At 41.7% G+C, this 25,548-nt stretch overlaps 2 protein-coding genes across 2 annotated transcripts; both read left to right on the top strand.

The window, feature by feature from the left end:
- The first annotated feature begins 40 nt into the window (after window positions 1–40).
- Window positions 41–3,571, top strand: LOC106580740 (uncharacterized). The gene is made up of 5 exons (XM_014162100.3): window positions 41–305; window positions 1,171–1,370; window positions 1,535–1,659; window positions 2,130–2,244; window positions 2,538–3,571. Exons 1-5 carry the CDS (start codon window positions 41–43, stop codon window positions 2,664–2,666), a joined length of 834 nt encoding a protein of 277 aa, XP_014017575.3. The 3' UTR covers window positions 2,667–3,571.
- Window positions 3,572–5,112: 1,541 nt separating this feature from the next.
- Window positions 5,113–24,257, top strand: kcnk6 (potassium two pore domain channel subfamily K member 6). The gene is made up of 3 exons (NM_001139781.1): window positions 5,113–5,499; window positions 20,132–20,527; window positions 22,986–24,257. Exons 1-3 carry the CDS (start codon window positions 5,184–5,186, stop codon window positions 23,216–23,218), a joined length of 945 nt encoding a protein of 314 aa, NP_001133253.1. The 5' UTR covers window positions 5,113–5,183; the 3' UTR covers window positions 23,219–24,257.
- Window positions 24,258–25,548: the final 1,291 nt, after the last annotated feature.

Genomic DNA, 25,548 nt, shown 5'->3' with positions numbered 1-25,548 from the left:
TGTCACACACTCGCCGCCTAATCCGGCCTCCTCAGGAGCCATGGCAACAGGCCTCCCTGCTCCAAATGGGGGGCAGACAGACGCTGGAGGTGGGGCTCTGGTGCCTCTGCTACGGAGCCCAGGGGAGCAGGAGTGGAAGAGGGGTTGGGACGAGAGCAAGGTGGCCGCCGACGAGGGGTTCCTGGATGGGGGGCCGGAGGCGGAGGATGACTTTGGGCTTTTCATGCAGGCAGAGGAGCAGCCGCCCTGGGACGACCGCTTCACTGCATCACCCCTAGTGCCTTCTGGGAAAAGTGAGAGTGTTGGTAAGTCCCTAGCTTACCGCACCTCAGAAATGTGCTTTGAGCCATGTTAAAGACATCCAGACACAACACACACGCAACAGAAACTTCTAATGACTATCACATGCTCCAGTTAGATTATGCAAATGTAACAGAGGCAGCAGTAATGTGAACAGTAGTGGTAACTCTCTTTGTTGTGGTTTGTACCATGCGGCAGCCAGGGCATGTAGACGCGTTTCTCCCGTTACTAATCAGTTAGTCAGGACTGACCTGGATTCTTGAGGGCCCTCTCCCAAACTCATGTGAAGGTATTAATTATTTAAAGCGCTGCCGGGAATGTAGTGCTAGTGCTGTCGGCTTTGAGATGTAAGCCGTCTTAGCCTCAGGACATGGGGCTCCATGTTTAAAGAGACAGAGACCCAGGCAGGCAGCTCCTCCGCGATTTGGACCACGCAGGGTGACCGCCCATCCATCCAAACGTTCCATCCCCATGTAATCTCAAAGACAAAACTCCTAATCATTAGTGTCTAATAGCAATAAAATAATTATAATCGTTGTTGTCATATGTCAGTTAAAGCAGTGGCACTTGCATGGGCTTTTAACCAAGGTGTATAAATCAGGTGTTTAATTAATGACACTCCACAAAGTTTCAAAAACAGGTTATAGAAAAGAAAAACGGGTCAGCTACCAAACAAAGTACTTTATTTGTTGCCCATTCAGGTCATTTGAATGAGGACGGTATGCGAACTAGCTGTCTATTTGGAGCATAAACCAAGTCCCTGCACTTTAAGGTCGACTCAGTGCATGGAATACAGATCATATAGAATCAATAGAAACTAGCTAGTGTCTAACGTTACATTTCTGATGCCCTCTTAATGTTCCCATGCAGCACTTGAAAACCATTCCATCACCAACGAGTCTACCCATTGGACCTCAGGTTGGACAGACGGCTCATTCCAACAATCAGAGGACGCCTGGACAGCCTTCCCAAAGGATTCAGAGGGAGAGGGGCAAGACACAAGAGGACAGTGGTGGCCCACAAATGCTGTGGAGAAGACAAGGGGCAGATTCTCTGCCAAGCAAAATGTGGTAGGCCTTTAAATCTTTCCTCAGAAGTGACTATAAAAGTACAGGAGTCAACTTCTTGCATATTCCTGTTTCCTATATCTCCAGGAATACATGGTCCATGGGACTGACTGTAAATGATACATAAAAAAAAAAAATATTCATCTTTCATTATTTCCATCTTTCAGAACAATGTGTTTGTGGAGTCCTTCCCGTCACTGTCTACTCCCCTGTATGATTGTGATGCTGTTCCCATGCTCAGCCAGCTCCTCAGAGGCATCTTGGATCATGAAAGCTCTGCAGAGGATCATGGGTAAGTGGGTCAAGAGACCACAATGATATTTTATTAAAATCCAGCTCAGGGAATGATTTGGAAGTTTGATCCTGTATTAGCAGAAACTCCGACTCATGTTTCTTCTCAGCTCGGATGTTAAGTCCGTTAGAAGCATAATCTGGAATCTTTACAGTTCTACAATTCATGAAATTGGAATGATAAGGAGCATTCTGAGATGGTTGTTATATATATTGCCATCTAGTGGAAGAAATGATGACCTTCACAATAACACCAGAGATAGCATGAAATGTCACCACCACCCAACAACGACCCTGCTGTTTGAACCCACAACTAGAGATAAACTGCATATCAGACCATATTTCATGCTCTGAATTGGTATTGGTTGAATGATAGATTCACAATGATTTAATAGGCTGTGGTGTTATTCATAACTGTGGCGCTCACTTCTTCCATTCATTTACTTTGCGTATCTTTGTTTGTCCTTGTAGCTTACTTGATGGGTTCCATGACCTCAACAAGATGTTTGGCTTTAAATATAAGAGGGCAAATGCTGTTTCCCGTGAACGGCTTCTACAGTCTCTACATTTGGGCCAGTGTAACACGGTGAGTATTTACATCTGTAGTCGGTGTAATGCATGGTTAAATGTGATAATAGGCCTACTCTGTTTCCTGTTATGGGGCAGAAATGATACAGCCTAATCTTATGTTACAGCCTTAACTTAAAAAGCTATACTATCACCATGACAAATGCTACTGAATGTATTATGGGTCATTTGTCATAGTATGACATGGTCATTTGACTGTTATCTCCACTGGCACTCGGATAACAAGCAAATGAGATCACGACTACAGTTCATGTAAATTTTAGAAGAGTCATCATTTGTTCACCTCTGCAGGAAAATATGACTGGGCACCGAGCAGCCAACTACAGTCCCTCTCTTGGCCTCCCCTCGTCCAGTCAGCATGCACAGGCCTGTGGGAAGAGACGGTTATCTTATGATGTCAACAAGAGCATCATGGAATAACCAAGATTTCAACTTTCCCTGACTGTCAACAACACATTGTCTTTACTATGCCCTTCTATGCCAAACCAGTAATGGGTCACGGTCTTCATCTCAATGGGAGAAATAACGAAACATTTCACAAGATTCAGAACTCAGAGGATGATCTCTCCTTGGACTGACTGGACCAGCTGACTATATGGTGACCCTTAATAATGCCCTGTTTTGCTTTACATTCCCTGGAATTGGATCAATAGATGCATACCTGTGACAAATTGGACAAAATTAAGCACAAATTATTATTTTTGTCTCACAGATATTCCTAAAATACATGCAAATGTTTACATTCTAATTAATCACATTCTTAGAGACTCAATGAAATATGAAAGTAATTTATGTTTGTCAGGAGAAGTGGATGTCTATACCCCTACCCCCCCTTCGTTCACTCCCACCCTCTTTCCCACACACACTGACTAGGACACAAACACACACTATCCTCTTCCATCATGTGGTCTGGCTCAACTGTGCCAGTGACAACTCTGGAGCAGAATATATACTCTTGGTTTAGCTGACATTGGAGCTCACATGGATCACAGCTCCTTTTCTTATTATCTCAGTAAATAATGACCATGTTAACTGAAATGATTACCTTTTAAATTGGGGTGTTTCTGGCTGTCAGAATTACATTGTTTTGTACAGGCAAAGAGAAAGTATTATTTTACCAGTACAAGTTTGTTTTAGATCACAAAAAATGCAATCATGTCATATTAAGATTCCATTTTTTTTGGGGGGGGGGGCTGTTTGATGTTTGTCATTTGTACATAATTCCAAGGAAAAAGACAGATTTTCTGAGTTGTTCAAACTGATTAAAAAAAATAGATTGTCAACTTGTTAATTGATGTAATAAAATGACACGGTGATTGCTGTTTTCCATCCTCAAAGCTTTTGCTAATGTTATTACTATATCATTTCTAGAAGTACCTAAACGGTCATCTTATTTGGGTGTTTGACACAATACTCACTATAAACTAAACTAAAATGGCAACAAAATAGTACCCTACAGGCTACATGTGTCAGTCAATTAGAATGGTGTACGGCGCTAGAATAAAGTATCACGGGTCAAAGGGAAACCACACTGGCAAATCAACACTTACAAGTGACAAAATGCTATTCTCAGTTTATGCCCACTCTAACCATATGGCCGAGTATGTCCCCTACCAGAATGGCTTATTTGTGACTTCTCCAATGATGATAACAGGTAAGGGGCCCAAGGGGAGGTCATGTACTAGATGCTGGTCAGGCCCGGATTACCGAGCGAGCACGTTCCCCGAGGCCCCTAACCTCCAGTGGGCCCCCAACCGACTGGAGGGAAATTTGCATTAAAACTGCACAATTTTCTCTCAGCCTCATGGCAAAATGTGAAGAATAGCATGAGATGAGCTATAAAACAGCACATTTTTCTCTTTGTCCCATGGCACAATATGTAGAATTGCAGGAAATTTGCTTTAAAACTGCAAAATGACCTCTCAGCCAAATGATAAAATGTGTACAATAGCATAAAATTGCACATTTTTTATCTGCCCCATGGCAAAATGTGTTGAAATGCAGAAAGTTAGCTGTTTTCCTAAAAGAAAATCTGTTTTGGGGGCCCCGGGGTTTCAAATGCAACAGTCCAGGGCTGTCTGTGGTGCTGAATTGGTTAACGGGAACTTGCTGAGTCAGAGGCTCTGTTTTCACCAGATAATGTGGCATTGATCGTGTTATTGTGAAAATATGTGAGTGGTCTTAGATTACCTTTTGGCACGCTATCAAATAAAGTCAACAGGGTGTTTGCCTAATCCTCACTGTGCACATTGCCCTGCTATAGTTCAGTGTATGGTTGGCAAGAAGAAAAACATATCCTGGTGATGCTGTTTTCTTCAGCTGCAGCATGTGATCCGATGGCTCCCCTAATCACATGTATTAGTTTTACATAAAAGCTCAAGGAGAAGCAATCTCTGTCTGCAATAACTATATGAAGCCATTATGGACATATGAAACTAGAAGGGTGAAACGCTCTAGTTCCTTTTTGGTCCTTTGGCCTCACTTTAGTGTTCACAAATCTGAGACTGACTGGATAATTTAGTCTATAGCTTCACCTAGGGATTGTTGGAGCCTTTTCCCTATATTTTCCCTATCCGGGTTTGAAAACCCCAAAGAGAACACTCTGGGGAAAAGGGTAGCCCTCCCCACTGTTTCTGGATCAGGTCTTGGTCTATTTTCTGGGGCTTATTTGGAGGATTGAAACGTTGATATCGTTGCAGATAGAAATACAACGTAAAAGACCAAGAACTTGCGGTTATCATTAGGAACAGCAGGGAGCAGTGTATTCTCAAAATGTTTATCTGCAGAGTTCTAGGCGTTTGAACACACCCCTGTCAAACTTGTACCAGTGGGGTGGAGGACAGCCAAAACTTAAAACTTGAGGAGACGACGGGGCCACGGAAGTAGGCTACAAAGTAACAGTTTGGCGGATGACATTGAAAGCGGAAAAAGGGGGAAATGTCTTCGGGGTACAAATCTTGGATACTGCTTACAGGTTTTATACTATTCTATGTTGCTTATCTGTTGCTTGGAGCGCTTGTTTTCTCCACCATCGAACGGCCGGTGGAGGACAAACTAAAAAGTGACATACAAGTCCTGAAAGAAGAGTTTCTCAACCAAAGTTGCGTCAATGCAACATCACTTGAAAACTTTTTGGAGAAAGTTTTACAAGCCAATAAGTATGGAATATCTATCCTTCCGAATTCTTCTGCGAGTTCAAATTGGGACTTTGCTTCCTCTTTGTTCTTCGCCAACACTTTAGTAACAACAGTCGGTAAGTAAATAGCCTATACTTGTCGATGTTAGGCCGACATCGTTTCCGTTTTGTTTCGGTTGGTCCATATAAGACAAATCCATATAGACAATTCTAAACAATTTAAGTGCTAATATAGCAAGATACTCAAGGAAACACTGATCGCTTACAGATTACAATTGCAGTTCCTACTAGCCATTATTTTGTATTCCGTGACTAAAAACATGCCACGCATCAATGGGCCCTTGTGATTTTCAGGTAACCTTGCCCCGGTATCAGTGCGTTAATAAGGATCGGACCCTTTTTTTCAATTTTCGCCTAAATTAACATACCTAAATCTAACTGCCTGTAGCTCAGGACCTGAAGCAAGGATATTCCTATTCTTGATACCATTTTAAAGGAAACACGTTGACGTTTGTGGAAATGTGAAGTTAATCTAGGAGAATAACACATTAGATATGGTAAAAGATAATACAAAGAAAAAAACATGCGTTTTACTCTTTACCATCTTTGAAATGCAAGAGGCCATAATGTATTATTCCAGCCCGTGCGCAATTTAGGGTTTGGCCACTAGATGGGAGCAGTGTATGTGCACAGTTTTAGACTGATCCAATGCACCATTGCATATCTGTTCAAAATGTTGTCTCACGACTGCCCAAATGTGCCTAACTGGTTTATTAATACATTTTCCATTTCATAATTGTGCGCACTCCTCAAAAAATAGCATGGTATTCTTTCACTGTAATAGCTACTGTAAATTGGACCGTGCCGTTAGATTAACAAGAATTTAAGCCTTCTGCCCATATCAGTCTCTGTCCTGTGAATTTCTTTTGTTACTTACAACCTCATGCTAATCACATCAGCCTACGTTAGCTCAACTGTCCCGCAGGGGGGGACACTGATCCCGTAGAGAAGGGGTGGGCAATTCCAGTCCTCGAGGGCCTGATTGGTGTCAGTTTTGCCCCAGCTAACACACCTGACTCAAATAATCACCTAATCATGATCTTCAGTTCAGAATGCAATTTGATTAATCAGCTGTGTTTGCTAGGGATGGATTAAAAGTGTGACACCAAGCAGTTTTGGCTGGCTGCGTTTGATACAGATTGATCGGTGTCTGGATGACGCTAACCTGGACGACGCTGGGCCAATTCACTGCAACACTCTCCTCATTGCAACACTTCGGCTGAAGTCGTGACAATAAGTATTTAACTCCTTTGTTGTGGCAACATGATGCTGCTGTTCATTTTGCTGGTGTCTACCCTTGGCTTTTACAATGTTGGCGATACATTGGAGCCCGTTGCACTGTGAATGAGGAAATATATGATTGTTTCTCCCTCGAGTATTGTGAGAAACCCCACGCTTGCTCCAGAAATGCGCATGAGAACTACGCACATTTCTCCCGAACAATATCGGAGAAATTGGACTCTTACGCTTACATGTCAGGACTGTTCTCTTGGTACTTAACCATGTCTCTGGACTTCACACATCTCCTGAAATATGTGGCGTTAAAGACTCTGGTGACTATGGATTCTCGTTCAAGTGCTGTCTGTAACTCCAAATGTTGTAACCCTCGATCTAGACTTGCCATTATCTTGCTGCTTCTTTTGTCTGGAAATGTCCAGTCTAATCCAGGTCCTGACATTCTTACCCCTGCCGAATTAAGTAGTCAGAGTGGCCTGAAGTTTTTGCATATGAATGTAAGAAGCCTTCTGCCGAAGCTTGATTTTTGTGACTATATGGTAAAAACTGCCAACCTGGATGTATTTATGCTTTCTGAAACCTGGCTTAAAAAATCTATTACAGACAAAAATATTGTCATAAATGGTTACAATGTTTTTCGTACAGATCGTAAATCTAAGGGTGGTGGTGTTGCTGTATATGTAAAAGACAAGTTCTCTGTGGTCATTCTGACTTCTGTTACTAAACCTAAGCAATTTGAATATCTGTCTTTGAACCTAAACTTTGGCTCATCTTTAAATATTGTATCTTGCTGTTATAGACCTCCATCTGCTACTGCTGGCTCTCTGGATTGTATTTTCAAATTGTTATCACAGAATGTCAATTCTGAGTTTGTCCTGATGGGTGAATCAGGACTGGCTAACATCTAGCTCTGATCAACTTAAAATTCTGTGCAATACCTACAATCTTACTCAGATTGTCAATAGTGTAGCTAGGTTGAATATAAAATATCCTCTGAAATCCACTTTGATTGATTTGATCTTAACCAATACTCCTCATCGTTTTAATGCTTCTGGTATTTTCACTGTGCTATTGCCTGTGTGAGAGATGGTAAAATTCCTAAGCATTCTCCACGTGTCATTATGAAAAGAAACTGGAAGCGGTTTGATATTCAAGGTTTTTTACATGATGTATCTAGCATTGAATGGAATTAATCCCTGATGTTGAACTAGCCTTTTCTTACTTCCACAATGCATTCCAGGATGTATGCAATAGGCATGCCCCTTTTTAAAAAATTCAGGATTAATGGCAGAGAGAACCCTTGGTTTACTAAGGAACTTACAAAAATCATAAGGGAACGAAATGCTATGTGGGCTAAAGCAAGAGGGACTGGTTTGGCAGATGATTGGATGGCTTTTAAATGTCTTTGAAATATGGGTGTGGCTATGATCCGTAAATTGAAAGCAGACCACTACCTGAAATCTACTTCACAAAATTTTAATAATCCATCCAAATTTTGGCAAGTAGTGAAAGGTTTGGAGTGCAGAAAAGATGCACAGCTTCCTAAACAATAATTGTTTTTTGTTGGTCGACACTCAGATTGTAACTGAGATCCTCCATTCTGAAAGCCTTGAACCAGCATTTTTTAGATGCAGGCAGTTTATTTGAAAAGGTCAAAGGTATAATTGAGCCCCCTATAAATGTACCTGAGACCCCTGTGCACTCCTTCACCAGGTTTTCCTTTTCATCCTTCTCTGTTTCAGAAGTGTGTAAGGCCCTGAAAGAAATTGATAAAAAAAATCTCCTGGTTCTGATGAACTAGACCCCCGCCTCCTACACCTAGCCGCTGACATCATTGCTCCCCCCTTAACATGTGTTTTTAACCTTACGCTTGATGTTAAGGAAATCCCCAAGTTATGGAAATCTGCTTCTGTACTGCCTCTCCTGAAAGGTGGAGATCCCTCGCTACTTGACAACTATCGACCCATTTCAAAATTGTCTGTACTATCAAAGGTACTGGAGTCCTTAGTTAGTAGGCAGCTAAAGACCTACTTCCAAGAAAACTATCTTAAATGGAATGCAATCAGGTTTTAGGTCTGGCCACAGCTGTTTCAGCAACATTGAAGGTTTTAAATAACATCCGCTGTGCTCTTGATAAGAAGTTACATTGTGTGTCTGTTTTTATTGATTTGTCGAAGGCTTTTGACACCGTGGACCATGCTGTGTTAGTGCAAAGGTTAAAATGTTGTGGAATTACTGGTCATGCTCTAGATTGGTTTATAAATTACCTATCAAATCGTACACAATGTGTAATGGCGGATGGTTGCAAATCTGAGTACATAGAGGTGTGCTCAGGTGTTCTGAAAGGTTCTATTTTGGGCCCACTGTTGCTCATTTTGTATATCAACAACATTGGGGATCTTATTGAAACAGCGGATGTTCATTTTTATGCAGATGATACTGTTCTTTATTCAAGTGGTAGTAGTTTCTTTAGCTTTTGAAAATGCCCAAAGAGCATTTACCATCAAACAAAATCTGTATGATTTAAAGCTGATTATAAATTCGGGTAAAACAAAATGCATGGTATTTTCAAATGCCAGGCATGTTATAAATCATGTCATTGCTACATTGGCTGGACATAATATAGAGCAAGTTAAAGTGTACTAATATTTGGGTGTGTGGGTTGATGCTGCGCTTCACTGTGCATGTAGAGAACTTGATAAGGAAGCTCAAGCTGAAAATAGGATTTTATTACCGGCATAAGGTTGTTTTTCTTTTGAGGCCAGGAAGGAGCTGGTACGATGTACATTACTGTCGGTTTTAGATTTTAGTGATTTTATATATATATATATATATATATATATATATATATATATATATATATATATATATATGCAGGCCTCAGTCACTACCCTGAGAGCACTTGATTCAGTGTATCATGCAGCCCTCAGGTTCATTACAAATCATGGTCGTCATTGACCTTGCGTAGGATTAAACACTGGTATACACTGATTTATAAGGCCATATTGGGTAAAATGCCATTTTATCTCTGTTCTTCGTTTAGTTAGGTCAGTAAATAAGTATCAATTACGGTCCCATTCTGATTTGCTTCTAACAGTACCAAAAATTAGAACCGGTCATGGTAGAAATAGTTTTAGTTACTTAGCACCGTGGTCCTGGAATTCTCTTTTGAACATTTTAAAATGTGATGATCTAGTTTCGTTGATGGAGTTCAAACACTTGATCGATGTATATATCATAGAAGAGTGTAATTGTTTTTAGGCCAGCTGTTTTTAGTCAAGATGTTTGTGTTTTTAAATGTAATATGTTTTTGTTGTACTGTATGTGTGTTTTATAGTATTGTTTAATGTTGTGTGAGTGTATGTAATTTGGTTTGTCTGAAACGTTGTTCCCCTTGCTGCTATTGGACCAGGTCTCTCTTGGAAAAGAGATATTTATCTCAATGAGAATAAACCTGTATAAATAAAGGTAAAATTTTAAAAAAAGGCCCTCGAGGACTGGAGTTGCCCACCCCTGCCGTAGAGGTTAGTTATTAGAGTAGGGATGGGCAACTGGCGGCCCTCCTTTTGAATACCCTCAGATCAATTTCCACTGACTCATTCAGGGTCAGTTAGAATAGTAGACTGACTACACTAAACAAGGTACAATTTCAAAATGTGGTTATGCGTCAGCAGTTTTTCTCAGTCACTGATAGTGAGTCAATTAGCCCATGTCAGCTAACATCTTTTAGATAGCTAAATTAGTTTAGCTGCTAGCTATCTAAAAGATGTTATCATAGTTGAATTACTGGCTTTGGGGCCCCCGTTGATTTTGTAAATTAGTCTCACTCAGACATAATTTCTCTCCACACTGACTAGTGTAGAATTGCAGGAAATTAACTGTAAAACAGCTAATTTGACGCTCCACCCCATGGCGAAATGAGTAGAATTGCAGGAAATTTGTTTTAACATTGCTTAATCTATTCTACGCCCCATTGCAAAATGTGTAGAATTGCATGAAATTAACTCTAAACTGTAAAAGAAAATCTCTACTGTCAAGGGGGGAGTCACTAAGAGGTTTTGCGAGCAATGTGTGGTGGATGTGGGTGAGCATCTGCGGCCTCATGAGTTCAGATTTAAGTGCCTTTGAACGGGGTATGGTAGTAGGTGCCAGGCGCACCGGTTTGTGTCAAGAACTGCAATGCTGCTGGGTTTTTCCACAAGTTTCCAGTGTGTATCAAGAATGGTCCACCACCCAAAGGACATCCAGCCAACTTAACACAACTGGGAAGCATTGGAGTCAACATGGGCCAACATCCCTGTGGAATGGTGTTCCTAATAAAGTTTTTGAGAGGAATGGGAGATTTAACTTCCGTGTCAAGGTTTGGCTTTTTCGGGAGAGGCTTTATTACTGCCATTTTTAGTGAGCTTGGAATACAGCCGGATGATAGGGAGACGTTTATTATGTTCAACATAGGAGTGCCAAGCACAGGAAGTATCTCTTTCAGTAGTTTAGTTGGAATAGGGTCCAGTAGACAGCTGGAAGGTTTCTAGGCCATGACTGTACTTGGTTACTGTGTCGAGATACAGGATAACATTTTTTTTTTTTAAGTGTTAGGGTAGATGTCTGTGCAGTGGAGCTCATATGATATTGAGTTGCAATGATATTTGTTTAAATAGCCAGCTAACACGTTTCCTTTTGTCCTATTTCTACCAAAGCAATTCATTTTTTCGAAACTGTCCTAGCTTTGTAACGAAGCAGCTAACATCTGTAGTTTGCCTGTCAGGCAAGAAAATGAGAGTTGGAGGCAACATTGTGCTTCGCTCACAACGCTGTCACATGATCATCTCACTCCCTCCCTACAAAGACAACCAGCTAACTTTGTTTGCCCATCAAAATAGATGAGGAATTATTCTAAACCTGTTTAGCTAAATTGCACACAGTGTCATCTTTTAATATTTTATTTTCTACATCCTAAATAAATAAACAGTGGTTGATGTGTCGAATCTATAAACTTGTGGGACATACTTTGACTTCTTACCATCCATGGAAAGTAATCTGACCATGGGTCTTGGAGTGTGTGTACCCTATATAGCCTTTATGGTTATAAACTGACCCATCTATGAACATATTCATTAATGTCTTTGTGTACTCTCTCCTGTCTGATTATCCATCAGTCTGACACACTGTACATATGCACACCATTAACTCAGAAACAATCTAGCCACTAAGGGTTTCATAAAATAATTTTGGTTGATTTGAATGTGCTGTATAGCATCATAATGTGTGCGGGTGGGTGGAATGGGAGGCGAGTAACTGTATCACACAATTTATTATGGAAACCCCTAAGAGGTGATTTATTAAGAAGAGCGTGTGTATGGTTGAGAGACGGTGTGAGAGAGCGCGATGACGTTTCTGACCACAATTGTATCCTATTTGTTGCTCTGCTCCTCTCTCTTCCTCAGTCTGTTTCTCTTAGGTCAGTGAAGGTGAGTGAAGTGATGTGTAGAGTCAGGGCTCAGCAGCAGAAGGCAGGGAGGAAGAGGAGTTGGAGATGATAGGAGGCCTAAAGTGAAAGTGGGTTTTAGAGTTGTTTTTAAAAGTGGTATGAGTCTGTTTATTTTTTCAGATCTGGTGTTTAACGCCAACCTGTCTGCCACCAAATCCAATTCACTGAATTGTTGTCAAAGTAGGCTACTATTTCTACATTTTGTCAGGCCTGGTTTGTACTCAATCTTTTTGAGAGGGGTTATCTACATTTTGAAATAGTCTCTGAATAGTTGTTTGCATTTTTTACATTGACAACAATTCATACTTCTGTAACAATCAAATAGATTACTTTGTGGATTATGAAATACTTTCTGAATATTGTCCTCTGGCATAAAAATAAATATTTAATATTTATGTAAATAATATTTAAGTATAATATATTATACTTGGTACATTACATTCTGAATGAGTAATTTAGTCAGATTTACTACAGTTTAAATACTCAAGTTCTTTGTTGCGTTGAGTGTTAATCTTTACACAATGGAAGACAAATGTTGTCATTCCTATTGACAAATGTGGTGTCATTAAAGAAGAGGTTGTGCTGTTTTAAACTAAGTTAACTTGGAATTGTCACTTGAGACAATTAGTTTTATCTCAAAGTCTCAGTAATCTACGGCAGCATTCTAGATTTCTATTGGTTTAAAGGGTTAACAGATGTTTGTACTCTGACGTCCTTGGCTAGGTGGAGGGAGTCTGGAAGGGCGTCTAGAACCCAGAGTTGATGAGTGCTCCGAATATTGTCTGCCATGACTACCTGTTCTGATAGGAATTCATGGAACTCCGTGAGGGATGCTGTATATGGCCCAGGAGGCCTGTAAACAGTAGCTATAAAATTGATTGAGTAGGCTGCATAGATTTCATGACTAGAACCTCAAAAGAAGAAAACGCCATATTTATTTTTTTGTAAATGTAAATTTGCTGTCATAAATGTTAGCAACACCACCTTTGCGGTATGTGTGGGGGATATGATCACTAGTGTAACCAGGAGGAGAGGCCTCATTTAACGCAGTTAATTCATCAGGCTTAAGCCATGTTTGTCAGGCCAATCGCATCAAGTTTTTGATTAGTTAATTGACTGACTGCCTTAGAAATGAGGTATCTAACATTAAGTAGTCCTATTTTGAGATTTGAGGTTTCACAATCTCTTTCAATAATGACAGGAATGGAGGAGGTCTTTAGATGAGTTAGAGCCCTGTCTATGTCGATAGATAAGATGAGATCACCCCTCCAGTGTTGGAGTGTTCCCCTGGCTATCCGTAAATAAAAACAAGAAAATGGTGCCATCTGGTTTGCCTAATGTAAGGAATTTGAAATGATTTATAATATTACTAGTGATGCTTAATGATATTTTAGCAATTACATTTACTTTTGATACTTAAGTATATTTAAAATCAAATACTTTTAGACCTTTTACTCAAGTAGTATTTTACTGGGTGACTTGAGTCATGTTCTATTAAGGTATTTTTTTTAAACTTTTACTCAAGTATGACAATTTGGTACTTTTTCCACCACTGCATGAATCTCAAGAAAGAGGGCCCAATTATCTACAAATTCAATCTTTTGGGAGACTGTTCTCAACCAGCGATTGAGTTGTGCGAGTCTTCTGTAGAGCTAATCGCTCTCCCTAACTAGGAGGGAGCCAGAGACAATTACTCGATGCCAACACATCTTTCTAGCTAAGCTACACGCTGAAGCTATTTTGCGCTTAGGGCCTTTGACTGTTTCATCCTAACATCGTTGGTGCCGACCTGGATAACAATATCTCTACACTCACCAGTATTAGCCTCAGCCAGCACCATCTTCAGACTAGCCTTTGCGTCATTAGCCCTGCCCCCTGGTAAACAGTGTATGATCGCTGGATGATTATTTTTAAGTCTAATACTGCGGGTAATGGAGTCGCCAATGACTAGGGGTTTTCAATTTGTCAGAGCTAATGGTGGGAGGCTTCGGCGGCTCAAACCCTGTAATGGGTGGAGGAGAGACCTGAGAAGGCTGTGACTCAGACTCGTTGCTTAGTGGTGAATACCGGTTGACAGTTTCTATCGGCTGAATGAGCGACACCGGTTGATCATGCCGACAGCATTTCTTTCAAGAAGCCGTGAAAAAATTGTCCGGCTGCTGGGACTGTGCAGGGGGATTAACACCACTACCTGTATTTACTGGTGGCACAGATGCTGTATCATCCTTTCCTACACTTAAATTGCCCTTACCTAATGATTGCGTCTGAAGCCGGGCTTGCAACTTGGCTATCCTCACCATAAGGTGATAGTACTCCTGCATATTATGAGTACAGCGACCTGCAATGAGAATGGAGGTCGACCGATTTAATCGGAATGGCCGATTTTAATTAGGGCCGATTCAAGTTTTCATAACAATCTGTATTTTTGGCCACCGAATTGCCGATTTTTTTTTTTAAATGTTTGTAAAAAAAAATATATATTTTTAAATATTAGGTTGTTTTTTTTTAAATTTGAATTAAAAAAAATGTTTTAAACAATTATTTATATATATTTTACTACACCTTTATTTAACTAGGCAAGTCAGATTAAGAACACCATTCTTATTTTCAATGACGGCCTAGAACAGGGGTTAACTGCCTTGTTCAGGGGGGATTCGGGGATTAGTTTTTGCAACCTTCTGGTTACTAGTCCAACGCTCTAACCACCTGCCTTACATTGCACTCCACGTGGAGCCTGCATGGCAGGCTGACTACCTGATACGCGAGGGCAGCAAGAAGCCAAGGTAAGTTGCTAGCTACTATTAAACTTATCTTTATAAAAAACGATCAATCTTAACATAATCACTAGTTAACTACACATGGTTGATGATATTACTAGTTTATCTAACGTGTCCTGCGTTGCATATAATCGATGCGGTGCCTGTTAATTTCTCATCGAATCACAGCCTACTTCGACAAACGGGTGATGATTTAACAAGCGCATTTGCGAAAAAAGCACTGTCGTTGCACCAATGTACCTAACCATAAACATCAATGTCTTTCTTTAAAATCAATACAAAAGTAAATGTTTTTAAACCTGCATATTTAGTTAATATTGCCTGCTAACATGAAATTGTGTCACTGCTCTTGCGTTCATTGCCTGGCTTGTTGCGAACTAATTTGCCAGAATTTTACGTAATTATGACATGCCATTGAAGGTTGTGCAGTGTAACAGGAATATTTAGACTTAGGGATGCCACCCGTTAGATAAAATACGGACCGGTTCCGTATTTCACTGAAAGAAAAAAAAAACGTTTTGTTTTCGAGATGATAGGATTACTTAATCCTATCCCAGGTATTCTTTAAAGAGGTGGGGTTTCAGGTGTCTCCAGAAGGTGGTGATTGACTCCGCTGTCCTGGCGTCGTGAGGGAGCTTGTTCCACCATTGGGGTGCCAGAGCAGCGAACAGTTTTGACTGGGCTGAGCGGGAACTGTGCTTCCGCAGAGGTAGGGAGGTGAGCAGGCCAGAGGTGGATGAACGCAGTGCCCTAAACATTAGCTTTCTTACATGGCACATATTGCACTTTTACTTTCTTCTCCAACACTTTGTTTTTGCATTATTTAAACCAAATTGAACATGTTTTATTGTTTATTTGAGGCTAAATTGATTTTATTGATGTATTATATTAAGTTAAAATAAGTGTTCATTCAGTATTGTTGTAATTGTCATTATAACACTTTTTTTTTTAATCGGCCGATTAATCGTCATCGGCGTTGAAAAGTCGTCCGACCTCTAAATGAGAAGGCATAATGTTATTTTTTTTGTCCTGCAGATCCATGTCCAGATAAAGCATCTGGGGTGAAAAAGTTAAATGAAAAAAAAAAAAATAATGAAAAAAAAGTTGAGTGAGGAGCAGAGACAACTCGAAAGTGTGACGGAAGTGATGTCAAACTATCGCCCCGTAGCACTCACTTATGTAATCATGAAGTGCTTTGAGAGGCTAGTTAAGGACCATATCACTTCCATCTTACCTGACACCCTAGAGCTACTACAATTTGCATACCGTCCCAACAGATCTACGGACGACCCAATCTCCATTGCATTGCACACTGCCTTATCCCACCTGGACAAGAGGAATACCTATGTAAGAATGCTGGGGGGCGGGGGGGGGTGGGGGGCAGAAGGTGTGTGTGCTCAGCCCCCTCCTTTAATTCCTGTTGACCCATGAATGCGTGGCCACTCACGTCTCCAACTCAATCATCAAGTTTGCTGACGACACAACAGTGGTAAGCCTGATTGCCAACAACGACGGCCTACAGGGAGGAGATGAGTGCCTTGGCAGAATGGTGCAAGGGAAATAACCTCTCCCTCAACATAAACAAATTGAAGGAGCTGATCGTGGACAACAGGAGACCGCAGAGAGGGCACACCCCCATCCACATCGACGGGGCCACAGTGGAGAGGCGCAAAAGCTTCAACGACGTGCACATCACTGACTACCTGAAATAGTCCCTTCACACAGACGGCGCAACAGTGCCTCTTCAATCTCTTGAGGATGAATAAATGTGTCTTGGCCCCTAAGACCCTCATGAACTTCTACAGATGAACCATTGAGAGCATCCTGTCAGGCTGTATCACCACCTGGTAGTGGTGACAGTCTTCCCTGTGGCTCAGTTGGTAGAGCATGGTGTTTGCAACGCTAGCATGGTGTGTGCAACGCCAGGGTTGTGGGTTCGATTCCCACGGGGGGCCAGTACAAAAAAAAAAGTATGAAATGTATGCATTCACTACTGTAAGTCGCTCTGGATAAGAGCGTCTGCTAAATGACTAAAATGTAAATGTAATGGTACTGCAATTGCACCGTCCGCAACCGGGTGCGGTCAGCCCAATGCATCATCGGGTGCACACTGCCTGCCCTCTAAGACATCTACAGCACCTGGTGTGTCAGGAAGGCCGAGACTATCATCAAGGACCCGAGCCACGGCCCGCTACCATCTATAAGGCAGAGACCGTACAGGCGCATCAACGCTGGGACTGAGAGAAGCTGGTTATCAGTCTATCTCCAGGCCATCATACTGTTACAGTCACCACAAGCCGGCCTCCGCCCAGTACCCTGCCCTGAATGTCAGACACTGTCACTAGCCGGCTACCACCCGGTACTCTACCAAGTTCCTTTGAGACTACTGCCCTATGTACAGAATCATTGAACACTGGTCACTTTAGTAATGTTTACATACTGTTTTACCAACTTCATATGTATATACTCTATTCTAGTCATGGCTCATCCTATATAACTGCTGCTATACACACTTTGAATGAATCTGGTCTAGATCCGTATAGATTGTATTAGGATTAGTGTTGTTTGGTTTGTTAATTGGGTTTGTTCCGCCATTTCTTGATTGTGAGGAGCTAGTCATTTCCCTGCAACCACTATAACATCTGCTAAACTGTGTACGTGACCAACCAACTTTGATTTGTATTGTGACCGTGCTTGCTTTGTCTCTGGACATTTATTTAGCTATGGTATTGTGTTACCTAGGCATTCCTTTATCCCAGGGCTGTTTTTACTTTTTTCTTTCCATCAATTGAGCTGTTTTTGCTCTCGTTTTTAGTTAGGTCAAGTCTGATTAAAATGCAGCAAATGCTATTTTAAAATGCACTTTTCCCTGTTCATACAGGGCCATCTGCGGAAGGAACGGTTGTTGTGTAAATTTTTGTTCAGCAATGTGTTGTTTTGAAAAGCAAGCGACGCTCCCTTTCATCAACCTTATTTTGATTTATTGTCACATGGGAGTTCCTTTGTGTGTAGTGGTCTGCAGGCTATATTAGGCTAAATATGAGTTCCCCTCTTACTTTTCAGGACACTAACATAACTTGAGTATCTTGTGAAATGAACACAGAGTTTGACCTGAAAGTAGTTTTGGGGGTTTTATTACAAATCAAATAAGTTTTATTTGTCGCGTACACAGATTTGCTCCAACAGTGCAATAATAAAATAGAAAACAATGCACACTATATAGTTTAAGAAATATCACAGACCGAAATATATCAGATACCTTATAAAAAAGGTACGAGCGTGGATCAGAAAACCAGTCAGTATCTGGTGTGAGTGCCATTTGCTTATTGCAGCGTGACTCATCTCCTTCGCATAGAGTTGATTGTGGAATGTTGTTCCACTCTTGAATGGCTGTGCGAAGTTGCTAGATATTGGTGGGTACTGGAACACGCTGTCGTACACGTCGATCCAGAGCATCCCAAACATGCATAATTTGTGACATGTCTGGTGAGTAGGCAGGCCATGGAAGAACTGAGACATGTTCAGCTTCCAGGAATTGTGTACAGATCCTTGCGACATGTGACCGTGCATTATCATGCTGAAACATGAGGTGATGGCGGGGGATGAATGGCACGACAATGGGCCTCAGGATCTCGTCACGGTATCTCTGTGCATTCAAATGGCCATTGATAAAATGCAATTGTGTTTGTTGTCCGTAGCTTATGCCTGCCCATACCATATCCCCACCGCCACCATGGGGCACTCTGTTCACAACGTTGACATCAGCAAACCGCTCACCCACACAACGCCATACATGTGGTCTGCGGTTGCGAGGCCAGTTGGACGTACTGCCAAATTCTCTAAAACAACATGGGAGGTGGCTTATGGTAGAGAAATGAACATTCAATTGTCTGGCAACAGCTCTGGTGGAAATTCCTGAAGTCAGCATGCCAATTGCACATTCCCACAACTTGAGACAACTTTGGCATCGTGTTGTGACAACAGCACATTTTAGAATGGCCTTTGGCACAATGTTTACCTGTGTAATTATCATGCTGTTTATTCAACTTCTTGATATGCCATACCTGTCAGGTGGATAGATTGTTTTGGCAAAGGAGAAATGCTCACTAACAGGGATGTAAACAAATTTGTGCACAATATTTTAGAGAAATAAGCTTTTTGTTTGTGTGAAATTTCTGGCATCTTTTATTTCAGGTCATGAAACATGGGACCAACACTTTACATGTTGTTTTATTTTTTGATGTATGTGGACACATTTTACATTTTAGTCATTTAGCAGACGCTCTTATCCAGAGCGACTTACTGTAGTGAATGCATACATTTAAATTCATTTCATACATTTAAAAAAATATATATTCTCATACTGGCCCCCCGTGAGAATCAAACCCACAACCCTGGCGTTGCAAACACCATGCTCTACCAACTGAGCCACAGGGACACCCCTTCAAATGAGTGGATTCAGATATTTCAGCCACAGCCTTTGCTGACTGGTGTATAAAACCAAGTACACCGCCATGCAATCTCCATAGACAAACACTGGCAGTAGAATGACCTTACTGAAGAGCTCAGTGACTTTTAAAGTGGCACCGTCATAGGATGCCACCTTTCCAACAAGCCAGTTCGTCGAACTTCTTCAGGTTGTTAGTGATGTGCACGCCAAGGACCCTCTCCACTGCGGCCCGGTCTGGATGGGGGGCGTGCTCACTCTCCTGCTCTCTCCTGTAGTCCACGATCAGCTCGTTTTTGTTGAGTGAAAGGACTTTCTAGAATGTCTCCTTTTTTGGGGGGGGGGTTGGAAAAGGGAGGTAGCTTAGCTTATTAGTCAAATTAACATTTGAGAGGGGTGAGTGAGTCACGCTTTTCAGAGATTATTCAAAACGGGCTACTCTTGAAATGAAAGAAATCAGCCCTTAGGTAGCCTACTTTAAAAAGGTTTCAGCTTATTACTGGTTCACCTTTTGATTGTTTGATTGTTTGCGGTTTCTATCATGGATTGTGTTAACTTTCATTTTGTTCAATGATAACCGATTTGTTTCCATCATAGCTTTAATTTGTTGGATGGCGAGATCAGTAACCTCTGGCAACGGCATGTTATCTGCCATTGTGCTGTTTGCTTGTATGGGATCCTAATAACTTCTATGCTCTTGCTCTTTTTTTCTCTCTCTTACTTTCTCTCCACCCTCCCCAGGATATGGGCACACTACGCCCCTGTCGGACACGGGAAAAGCCTTCTCCATCTTCTACGCCCTGCTGGGAGTGCCCTTCACCATGCTGGTGCTCACCGCCTGCGTCCAGAGACTCATGCACCCGGTGACCTACGGGCCCATCAGCATGTGCCGCCAGAGGATCGGCCTGGACCCTCTCACCGCCACTGCCTTCCACTTTGCCATCCTGCTGCTGCTGGTGGTGCTGGGCTTCTTTGTGGTACCCGCCGTGGTTTTCAGCCACATCGAGGACACCTGGTCCTTCCTGGACGCCATATACTTCTGCTTCATCACGCTGTGTACCATCGGCCTGGGCGACTACGTGCCCGGCGAGAAGCCCGGACAGAAGTTCAGGTCGCTCTATAAGATCTCTGTGATGGGTGAGTCATGAACTAGTCTGTGTTTGATAACAGGGCGTGGCACACTGACACTGCTCAGACTGATGTCATAGAAATTCTGTGATACTCATTACTCATTCAACTTAAATATTGGTGTTCATGATGTCATGTTAGAATTGTTTGCCCTGAAGTCTCTTTCCTATGAATCGAAAACAAGGAAACAATAGTGTGAACAGTGACGGAATGATTGGGTGGAGTTTGCATCAATGTTTTAAGCACAGGGGTATGAATAGGAATAAGTAGACTTGACAGTTTGGACCATGTGCAGACACTTGAGTGAAGGTTAACCGGGAAAGTCACGCCAAGTCATCATGGCGCCTCCTGAGTGCTCCTCCTCCCCTCAAGTAGTGCATTCCAGTCAAAAGGGTCCATAACGTCCAAGGAAGCGATTTTTAAGAACTAATAAAAAATAAAATAATCTTCTTATTTTTTTTAAAATGAGCTTATTGTAAGATATATTTGAAATACTCCTCATTTGAAGATGAGAGAGGACAGGACACCTCTGCTCTACATTTTACATTACATTTTAGTCATTTAGCAGACGCTCTTATCCAGAGCGACTTACAGTAGTGAATGCATACATTTCATTTCATGCATTTATTTTTTTTAATATTTTTTTTGGACTGGCCCCCGATGGGAATCGAACCCACAACCCTGGCGTTGCACACACCATGCTGGCGTTGCAAACACCATGCTCTACCAACTGAGCCACATGCTCTACATTGTGTTCAATGTATAGACTTCTTGTGGGCCAAATGTCAGGAGATATTAGTTCAGAATGATGACTTGGCGTGACTTTCCCAGTTAACCTGGCTCAGCTGATGAAAGAAAATGTATGCATTCCTTATCCCTGTGTTGACCATAGACATGTAATTCTGATACTGCATATATGCAATACGGTTTATCGTTTTGACTATATTTGTAGAAGTTTGAGGAGGCCCTCTTGTGGTTTTCAGGAGGAAACTAAACGGTGTCGCACCACTGCCCCCTCCATGTATCTCACAATGTCAGTGATTTGGTTGGTATACTGCATGTGTGAATTTCAATTGGGCTTCTTGTTTTGGGAAGAGTGCAATGTGTGGTGTGATTGCTCTCGTCTTAAGGACATGTTGCAGTAGGGAGTTAACGATACCACACCACCATCTACCCCACTTGTACTGGGAGGGATTTCATGTTGTCACATGACATTTTATCAGAGTCATGCTCTTAGTTTAAGGTATAATTGAATTACCCTTTTATTCTCTCTCAAAATAACCTCACTGTTTAGAGCCTAGTGGTGTTTGTTGTACTGCTATTGTGGTGGCTGGCTCTGTGGCGTTGTCTCGGGGTCCGCGCGCATTGTTTCAATACGCAACTTGTTGCCTTGTTTTAGGGCACTGTGTTTTGTTTGATCATGTCACATGACCTGGATTTTAACTTTTGTTTAAAGCTTGTTCATCACACTTTCCCCTTTTTAAATATATATATTTTTTGTCGTATGGTCCAGCACCATCCTCAGACAATTGCTTTAATTTTGGGTGTAATTCTCAAAGGTTAAAATCTGTCATCTGACATGATCAACCAAAACACAGGGCCCTAACTATGTAGGCCAGATCCTCCTGATTGGTTGTTCTCATTTCCTAGGAGGATTAGCAACTACTAGAAAATAGGTGGTTTTGCTCATATCAGAATACACTTTTCCTGTGAATACCCTACAAAGCCTCCTGAGTGGTGCAGCGGTCTAAGGCACTGCATCCCAGTGCTAGAGGTATCACTACAGACCCGGGCTCGATCCCAGGCTGTGTCGCAGCCGGCACGACCGGGAGACCCATGAGGCGGCGCACAATTGGCCCAGCGTCGTCCAGGTTAGGGGAGGGTTTGGCCGACCGGGTTGTCTGTGTCCCATCGCTCTCTAATGACTCCTTGTGGCGGGCCGGCTGCATGCACTCTGACTTTGGTTACCAGTTGTACAGTGTTTTCTCCGACACATTAGTGTGGCTGGCTTCCGGGTTAAACGAGCATTGTGTCAAGAAGCAGTGCGGCTTGGCAGGGTCGTGTTTTAGAGAACGCATTGCTCTCGACCTTCGCCTCTCCCAAGTCCGTATGGGAGTTGCAGCGACGGGACAAGACAGTAACTACCAATTTGGATATCTCAAAATTGGGGAGAGAAAAAGGGGTAAAGTACAAAAAATATATATATACCCCACAACATGGCATGACAGAATTTAAAGTCACAAGGGAGGTGTAAGTCTACTCTGCTTATTGACCTGCACTGAAACAAATGAACCATGATATGGCATAAAAGCAGAACTGTATCGTGAGGAAGCCTGTTGAAAAGTTGGCCACCTTGTCCATCAGGAATGCACCACGAGCACACCAGTGTGGTGAGTTTGTGCTTTGTGAGACAAGTGACTTATGTCCATGTATAACGCTTCTTGAATTAATTTTGTTCTCTCTGTAGTGTACCTGTTTCTAGGGCTGATGATAATGTACCTGGTCCTGCGTGCCTTCCACCGGATGGCCGACCTGCATGGCCTGACTTCTTTCTTCCAGCTCCCCCACTGTGACGAGGATACAGAGGAGGATAAGGAGCCCATTATCGAGGCCGGCCCTGAGGACCAGCATGAGGCAGAGGCCTCGGCCAAGCCCCTGGATCCAGCCTCCCAGACCTCCTATAACACCATCAACCGATAAGGACTCACTCCACTCTGGACTGTTCTCCTTTACACAAGTCAGGTCAAACAGCTAAACAGTCACTGTTTTACAGCAACACAGGGGATGAGTCATACATAGGCACCAAAGACTGTCGTTACTGCTGTGAGGAAACTCACGGCTCAGGTCAGACCTTCCTGCTACGACAGCTCAACTGAACCAAAAAGAAACAGAACTCTACAGATGCCCCAGTGCACCCAGTTAACACTTGGCAAGGGTTGTTCGTCAAGGTGGGAGAAGGTTGTTGTTCCATAACCTCTAGAGAACACTTCTGGTTGGGACTGATGAGGATTATTTGTCACTTTTTGATGTTGTTTCAGACCAAAATATATATAGATAGGTTTATCATATACCGATATTTTCTTGTGAATGTATTTTCATGTACCCTTTTGTGGTTTTAGGTCAGGGTTGATCAAGGAAGGTCGTACAGAAATATCGGATGTTTCAAAATTAAACAACCTCATTATAGTGGCCATCTTTGAATGAGTTTGTTGCCTCTCCCCAGTAATTAAGTGAAAAAGCCATTGCTTGAGACTTTGTCTTGAGTCATATGATGGAGCACATTCCCAGGACCCCCATGGCTTTGTTTTTGCCTGTTGTGTAACATGATTGTGTGTTTCAAATACATTAAGTATTTCATCTGACGGATTACAAATGTAGGGAATAAAAGGTTTGAAAATAAAAAACAAGTATCTGTGTTCTGATGTGTAGTTGTCTAAAGTTAAATATTAGGATTTTCTGTCATTGTGAAAGTATGTATTTTAGCATGTATGAAGTTTGTCCACCTTGAACAATGTAGCAACTAACAATGTAATAACAGACAATGTAATAGCTTTTATATGTATAATTGAATAAATGCTGATAATGTAGATTGCCAATGTTTATAATGCTAAAGTTTGTGCATAATTTAATTATTACATTATGCATTGATTATCAAATTGAAGTGGGTAACTTATGAATGTAATAATTTTAACCAATGTAATAACAAAATTATTAAACTAAATTCACTCTTGTTTTTTCATTAATATCAAGTGTCATGCTTCAGTAATAGTGGACCTCACGCCACACCACATTCCTGAATCCTTATTTGATATTACTAAAGGAATGTAATTGGACAGTTCATTAAACCAGGGGACTAATGTTGGAGGGCCCATACTCCTGTTTCCCTGCAGACATAAATGGGGAGGTTGTGGCATTTTGAATTACAACACACTTAGATATGACAACAGTTTGGGACTGTATTATCTGTAATATCTAGTTGAAGTCGGATGTTTACATACACCTTAGCCAACTACATTTAAACTCAGTTTTTCACAATTCCTGACATTTAATCCTAGTAAAAATTCCCTGTCTTAGGTCAGTTAGGATCACTTTATTTTAAGAATGTGAAATGTAATAGAGTGATTTATTTCAGCTTTTATTTCTTTCATCACATTTCCAGTGGGTCAGAAGTTTACATACACTCAATTAGTATTTGGTGGCATTGCCTTTAAATTGTTTAACTTGGGTCAAACGTTTCGGGTAGCCTTCCACAAGCTTCCCACAATAAGTTGGGTGAATTTTGGCCCATTCCTCCTGACAGAGCTGGTGTAACTGAGTCAAGTTTGTAGGCTTCCTTGCTCTCACAAGCTTTTTCAGTTCTGCCCACAAATGTTCTATGGGACTGAGGTCAGGAATTTGTGATGGCCACTCCAATACCTTGACTTTGTTGTCCTTAAGCCATTTTGTCACAACTTTGGAAGTATGCTTGGGGTCATTGTCCATTTGGAAGACCCCTTTGCGACCAAGCTTTAACTTCCTGACTGATTTCTTGATGTTGCTTGAATATATCCACATCATATTCCCATCTATTTTGTGAAGAGCACCAGTCCCTCCTGCAGCAAAGCACCCCCACAACATGATGCTACCACCTCGGTGCTTCACGGTTGGGATGGTGTTCTTAGGCTTGCAAGCCTCCCCCTTTTTCCTCCAAAAATAACGATGGTCCGTTCTATTTTTGTTTCATCAGACCAGAGGACATTTCTCCAAAAAGTACGATCTTTGTCCCCAAGTGCAGTTGCAAACCGTAGTCTGGCTTTTTATGGCGGTTTTGGAACAGTGGCTTCTTCCTTGCTGAGCGGCCTTTCAGGTTATGTCAGTATAGGACTTGTTTTACTGTGTGTATAGATACTTTTGTACCTGTTTCCTCCTGCATCTTCACAAGGTCCTTTGCTGTTGTTCTGGGATTGATTTGCACTTTTCGCACCAAAGTACGTTTATCTCTAGGAGACAGAATGCATCTCCTTCCTGAGCGGTATGACGGCTGCGTGGTC

Source organism: Salmo salar, chromosome 20 (genome assembly GCF_965601325.2).
Source record: "Salmo salar chromosome 20, fSalSal1, whole genome shotgun sequence".
NCBI classification, from domain to species: Eukaryota; Metazoa; Chordata; class Actinopteri; order Salmoniformes; family Salmonidae; genus Salmo; species Salmo salar.
This window is presented reverse-complemented; position numbering and strand designations above follow the sequence as displayed.